Source organism: Saimiri boliviensis, chromosome 5, assembly GCF_048565385.1.
Source record: "Saimiri boliviensis isolate mSaiBol1 chromosome 5, mSaiBol1.pri, whole genome shotgun sequence".
Classification (NCBI taxonomy): domain Eukaryota; kingdom Metazoa; phylum Chordata; class Mammalia; order Primates; family Cebidae; genus Saimiri; species Saimiri boliviensis.
This window is the reverse complement of record NC_133453.1, coordinates 102,584,877-102,590,876: the sequence shown is the minus strand read 5'-3', so window position 1 is coordinate 102,590,876 and position 6,000 is coordinate 102,584,877. Positions and strand designations below refer to the sequence as shown.

At 37.0% G+C, this 6,000-nt stretch overlaps 1 protein-coding gene across 1 annotated transcript in view; it reads right to left on the bottom strand.

Moving 5' to 3' along the window:
- Positions 1-3,281: 3,281 nt before the first annotated feature.
- DARS1 (aspartyl-tRNA synthetase 1) overlaps positions 3,282-6,000 on the bottom strand; it is an 82,609-nt gene continuing 79,890 nt past the window's right edge. Inside the window, exon 16 of the mRNA XM_003922004.4 lies at positions 3,282-4,822. Within this exon, the coding sequence (XP_003922053.1) occupies positions 4,731-4,822 (92 nt within the window). The 3' untranslated portion in view covers positions 3,282-4,730. The remainder of the gene's footprint in view (positions 4,823-6,000) is intronic.

Sequence of the window (6,000 nt, the reverse complement as noted above, 5' to 3'; positions counted from 1 at the left end):
GCAAGCAAAAGGGGCTCACTGCCCAATGCCCTAAGCCAATATTATGCACTGGGTTTTTGAGAAAAGCTTATTACAAGTGACTTAAAAGGAGACAGGAGTCCAGCTCAAATTGCTCTCTCTGTGCTGGTGGTTAAGGCAGTAATTTTATCCTTTAGGGGATGGATTCTGGGATTACTAGGTGATTGGTGTAAGAGGTCTGGAAAGTTCTTCGGCACGTGTAGTTATCTCTTTATGCCTCTTTATGGGTCATCCCATGTGCAAATCTGAAGATAGTATAAAATATGTGGTGGAATTTTAGGGTGTGACATCAACAAGCTTGCTGTGTATACTCTAGTTAGCCACATTGGTTTTAACTGATTGTAGACAGTTTTGTTATCTGTGGGAAGTAGAAAAGTTCCTTTTTAAAGTTTTCTTTCTTGTTAAAGAATAAGTGTGCTAATAATTTTGTTGAGCCCTATCCTATGAAGCTGTTAAGACATGCCATGCTTACAGGCACGTAGTACATTCTATGTCCTTGAACTTTAACCAAGATATCTGTGCTGGACGTGCTCACAGGCATTTCCCACCTCTCCATTGCTTTTACCTGTTTAGAAAAGTTTTAAGTTGTTAGCCAATCGGGTTTTAGTTTAGATTGTAAGGTCTGGCTCAGCCAAAGGAGATCAGTCACAGCAGTAACAACCCCAAATGCATAAGGAATACATTTGTGGGTATTCCTTATGTTCTTTGTACTCATTGCACAATGGCTTACTGGGAGTACCCTTCCTGCAGCCCAGGAAGTAAAAAATTGTGTTGCTGAAAGATCCTTTGTCTCAGTGATAATTTTTCTTTCCAGCACCGAGCATCTATTTCCAACTTTTCTTATCTGTCATCCTCCACACGCAAGAATTTTTGTACTCAATTTCTTTTTTAACTCCTTGGGGCATGGTTTCATTCCCAATAGAAAAAAACACTGTAAGGTGTTCTAACACAAACTAAAAAATTAAAAGCAGTTTTGATAAGCTAATGTTAAATAAAATTACAGTAAACAAAATGTCTATATTGTGATTGAATTTATGGAGAAACATTTATTTCTGGGTTGAAACTGAAAAAAATACACAAGAAGTACTATAGGCTGGGTGTGGTGGCTCATGCCTGTAATCCCAAGACTCTGGGGTGGTGGAGGCGGTGGGGTGGGTAGAGGCAGGTGGATCACTGGAGCCCAGGAGTTCCAGACCAGCCTGGGCAACATGATGACTACACGTCTCTACTAAACATACAAAAGGTTAGCTGGGTGTGGTGGTGCATGCCTGTAGTCCCAGCTACTTAGGAGGCTGAGGTAGACTGCTTGAGCCCAGGAGGTGGAGGATACAGTGAGTTGAGATCCTGCCCCTGCATTCCTGCCTGGGCAACAGTGTGAGTTCTTTTAAATTTTGTTACACTGAATGTTTCATTTTCAAGAGTATTCATTAAATCCTGTCCACAGAAAATACTAAGGTACCTCACCAATTTCTCCCCTCTCACCACATGAAGAGCAGATCCTTGGCAAGGCTGTTCTGACTCAGCTACAGTATCTTCAGATCTGCAAAGGACAAGGATGTAGAGCCAAATGGAAAGATATATGGCTCCAGCATTAACAGTACTGAATTCTTTGATAATTTTGAGAATAAAATGCTGATGGGAGTAAACAGTAACATCACATGAAAAGGAAAAAACTTTTAAAGATATAAAGTAATACCAATGTATTTTACTACAATTAAACAATAATACCAATAAATGTAGAGATACACCATGTTCATCCATCAAAAGACTAAGGAGAGGGAAATTCCAAGTCTTTTCAAATTATTCTATAAATTTAAGATAATTCCAATGAAAATCTTAAGACTTACATATCAAATAAATCTGCAAAACAATATTAGACACAGAAACATATTTAGCAAAAATATAAAAACATAAAAAAGATATTGAATTCACATAATAGTTACCTGTAACAGAATATCTATGAAGCCTTAACTATGTCCACAATTTCTTTTCCTTTTCGTAAAATTTTTCTCTTTAAAAAATAAAATAAGGGATGGGCACAATGCCTCACATCTGTAATCCCAGCACTTTGGGAGGCCGAGGCGGGTGGATCACGAGGTCAAGAGATCGAGACCATCCTGGTCAACATGGTGAAACCCCATCTCTACTAAAAATACAAAAAAATCAGCTGGGCATGGTGGTGTGTGCCTGTAATCCCAGCTACTCAGGAGGCTGAGGCAGGGGAATTGCCTGAACCCAGGAGGCAGAAGTTGCAGTGAGCCGAGATCGCGCCATTGCACACTCCAGCTTGGTAACAAGAGCAAAACTCCGTCCCCCACCCAAAAAAAAAAAAAAAAAAAAACAAGGTCAGGCCCAGCAGCTCACACCTGTAATCCCAATACTTTGGGATGCAAAGGCAGATGAACTGCTTGAGGCCGGAAGTTCAAGACCAGACTGGACAACATGGAGAAATCTTTTTTTTTTTGAGAAGTCTTCCTCTGTTGCCCAGGCTGGAGTGCAATGGTGTGATCTCGGCTCACTGCAACCTCCACCTCCTGGGTTTAAGCGATTCTTGAGTCTCAACCCCCCGAGTAGCTGGGATTATAGGGGCATGCCACCATACCCAGCTAATTTTTGTGTTTTTTAGTAGAGATGGGGTTTCACCATGTTGGCCAGGATGGTCTCGAACTCCTGACCTTATGATCCACCCAACTTGGCCTCCCAAAGTGCTGTTATAGGTGTGAGCCATCGCACCTGTCTGAGAAACCTTGTTTCTACCAAAAATACAAAAATTAGCCAGTCTCATAACCAGATCTCAAAATAAATATAAATTAGAAAAATATTTGAAGCAAATACGACAGTGTTAAGATTTGATAAGACTGGAAAATAAGTACAAGAATATTTTATCATGTTGTGGTCTTTTTTTTTTTGAGATGGACCCTCACTCTGTCACCAGGGTGGAGTGCAGTGGCGCGATCTTGGCTCACTGCAACCTCTACCCACCGGGTTCAAGCGATTCTCCTTCCTTAGCCTCTGAGTACCTGGGACTACAGGCGCTCGCCACCACACCCAGCTATTTTTTTTTTTTTTTTGTATTTTTAGTAGAGATGGGGTTTCACCATGTTGGCCTAGGATGGTCTTGATCTACTGACCTGGTGATCTGTCCACCTTGGCCTCCCAAAGTGCTGGGATTACAGGCATGAGCCACTGTGCCTGGCCTTTATCACGTTCTAATTTGGTCAGCATCTTTGAAATATTTCACAATAAAAAAGATTGTATCATTCTAAGACTTTACAAACCATTTATTTTGAAACAAGCCCTAATTATATGAAATTGAGAAGAACAGCTCTAGGGCCAATATTATTACACTATTTCAGGGCCTCGCAATTACACCCTAATGGATTTTATTCTTGTTGTGGATTAAATTATTAAATATTTTTGGGGTGCCTACTATATTTAAGGTATTCTGGTAGAATATGAAAGAAAAATATAAGAACTGAATCGTTACTTTCAAAGACTGCATAATCTAGATGGTAAAGTAAACACTCCCATTAACTTTCAAAAACAATGAACAGATGTTTGTGGTCCCAGGGTAACTTCCCACCTTTCTGACCCTCCTATTTTTCTGCATATTATTTATTCTCTTCCTGTACAAAAATATCTGTGTTATATTTTGTTCCTGCCTAATATTTGTGGTTAATGTAAAATTAACATTAGCATCAACATTTGTAATAATTTAGAAAAAAAGTGTTTGTAATCATAATTCTTACACAGAAATTTCTTTTTGATGGATAAATTGGGACTGTATTTTAGTGATGTTCACTAAATATCAGTACCAGTTCCAGTTAAAAATGAAACAAAATTCTGCAATATATTTTAACCCATGTGAAATGAACTCTGTTAACTTATCCAAGCTGTCAGCTTTAAGAGCTCTATCCCTATGCCCACCAAAACCTCTGTCTTGAAATGAATACATGTTAAGAACATACTGGTCTTCATTTATTTATATAAACCAGTTATATATTTTTTCTTTCCCCAATTTATAAATGCCTAGCAGTTATAAAATCAGATGGCCACAAAGTTACACAAAAACAAACTATAATTAGCTTTAAAATTTTATTGAAATTCAATTTTAGAATTTAACAATTTAATACAATTATTACACTGAATACTTTCTAACCAGCATTTTCGCCTGCTTTACATAATTTCTAGGCTTAACTTTTAAGAACTGCTATTTTCTCGCTAATTTTCCATGATATGCCAATTACACATTCATTAAAATTTCAGATACTATCTGAATTATTCTTATCTCAATGTCAGAATTTAAAAATAAGTTCAAATACTGAAAATCTAAGACATTAACACTAGGGTCCTTGTAATATAAAGAAAAAAAATCGTACAATCTTAACTGTTTAAAACTCTTGTTAACATTTACTGCAGTAACAGAATATGAATTTTTAACATAACCATATGAATTTCTCAAGTATTTCCTACTGATGCATGTCTGAAGTTATAAAAATCTCTCTTTTAAAGGAATTTATACTGAATTACTCCAAAAATAACAGTGATACTTTCGGGTCTTGCAAATTCGTTCTAGTGCATATTTTAAGTACCTAAAGTACAGCCTGTGCAATAGCAGGTTACTGGAAAGAGTTAAGTGTGGCTTTCTTTCTTTTTTTGAGGCAGGGTCACGCTCTGTCATCCACACTGGAGTTCACTGGCAAAGTGTGGCTTTAAGGAGTGAGTCGTTTGGGATCACGAGGGAACATGGAGGTCTGACGAACATTATGCAATCCCAGAAACAGCATAGTAACTCGTTCCAACCCTGGGAAGACAAAAATAATCATTAATTTATTTTTTAAAATCTCTCAGGGTCTTACTAAGAACTACTAACATAAATATAATTGTTAAAGTAAATATTTTTCCCTCTTAGGAAAGAGAATGACTCCTATTATTTTGGGTTTATTGAAAATTGTTTTGAGCATTGATTCAGAAATAAAGATGCTGCTATAAATGAAAAGGACTAAGTAATATATCCTTAAGTGGTATGGAGTCTAAAAGGTGAACCACAAAAATCTATACAAATGAACAAAATCTATGATTTAAACAATAAGAAAAAACAGAAGACTTTATAAGCCTGAACGTTTCAAATGATACCAGACTCTTGATTATATAGTCTAGGCAATGAGGATGAGAGCCATAAACTTGCTTAAGCAAGTACTAGAAAATTTACTGTAATTCTATAGACATTTAACATGGTGGCCCCTACCATAAAAAGCTCTGGAGTACATTATTAAACTAAGTGTTTTGACTGTAAAAAAGAAACTGATTTTGGCATGTGGCTTAAATACTGTATTACTGAAAAAAATTAAGACCAAGTACCACCTAAGAAGCAGAGCAGAACTAGCAAATGACACTTGTATGCATATTATCTATTTCACTAAAGTTTTACAAGACTAACATATCACACAAAGAAAGGCCAAATATATAGTAATTACTTATAATTTTGAATTTTTAAAGGACTATTGTAAATACAGATAAGAGAACTTTTTATTTGGAGACAAAGTCTCCCTCTGTTGCCCAGGCTGGAGTAGAGTGATGTGATCTCTGCTCAATGCAACCTCCACCTTCTGGGGTCAACAGAGTGCCCGCTGCCATGCCTGGCTAATTTTTGTTATTTTTAGTAGAGATGCAGTTTCACCATGTTGGCCAGGCCGGTCTTGATCTCCTGACCTTAAGAGATCCACCTGCCTTGGCCTCCCATGGGATTACAGGAGTGAGCCACTGAGCCCAGCTGATAATATTTTTATTGCTATTATTTACCAATAGCAGATGGAAATCTGAGCCTTGTATTATGGTGATATAAGAATAATCTTAAAAAACTCCACCATATCCTAAATTTCTCTCAAAATATAATTATCAAAAAACAACTGATTTTGTTAACCACTCAAGTTTCCCTCTTCATAATTAAGGTTAAAATTTTACAATATCAGTCACAGAAAT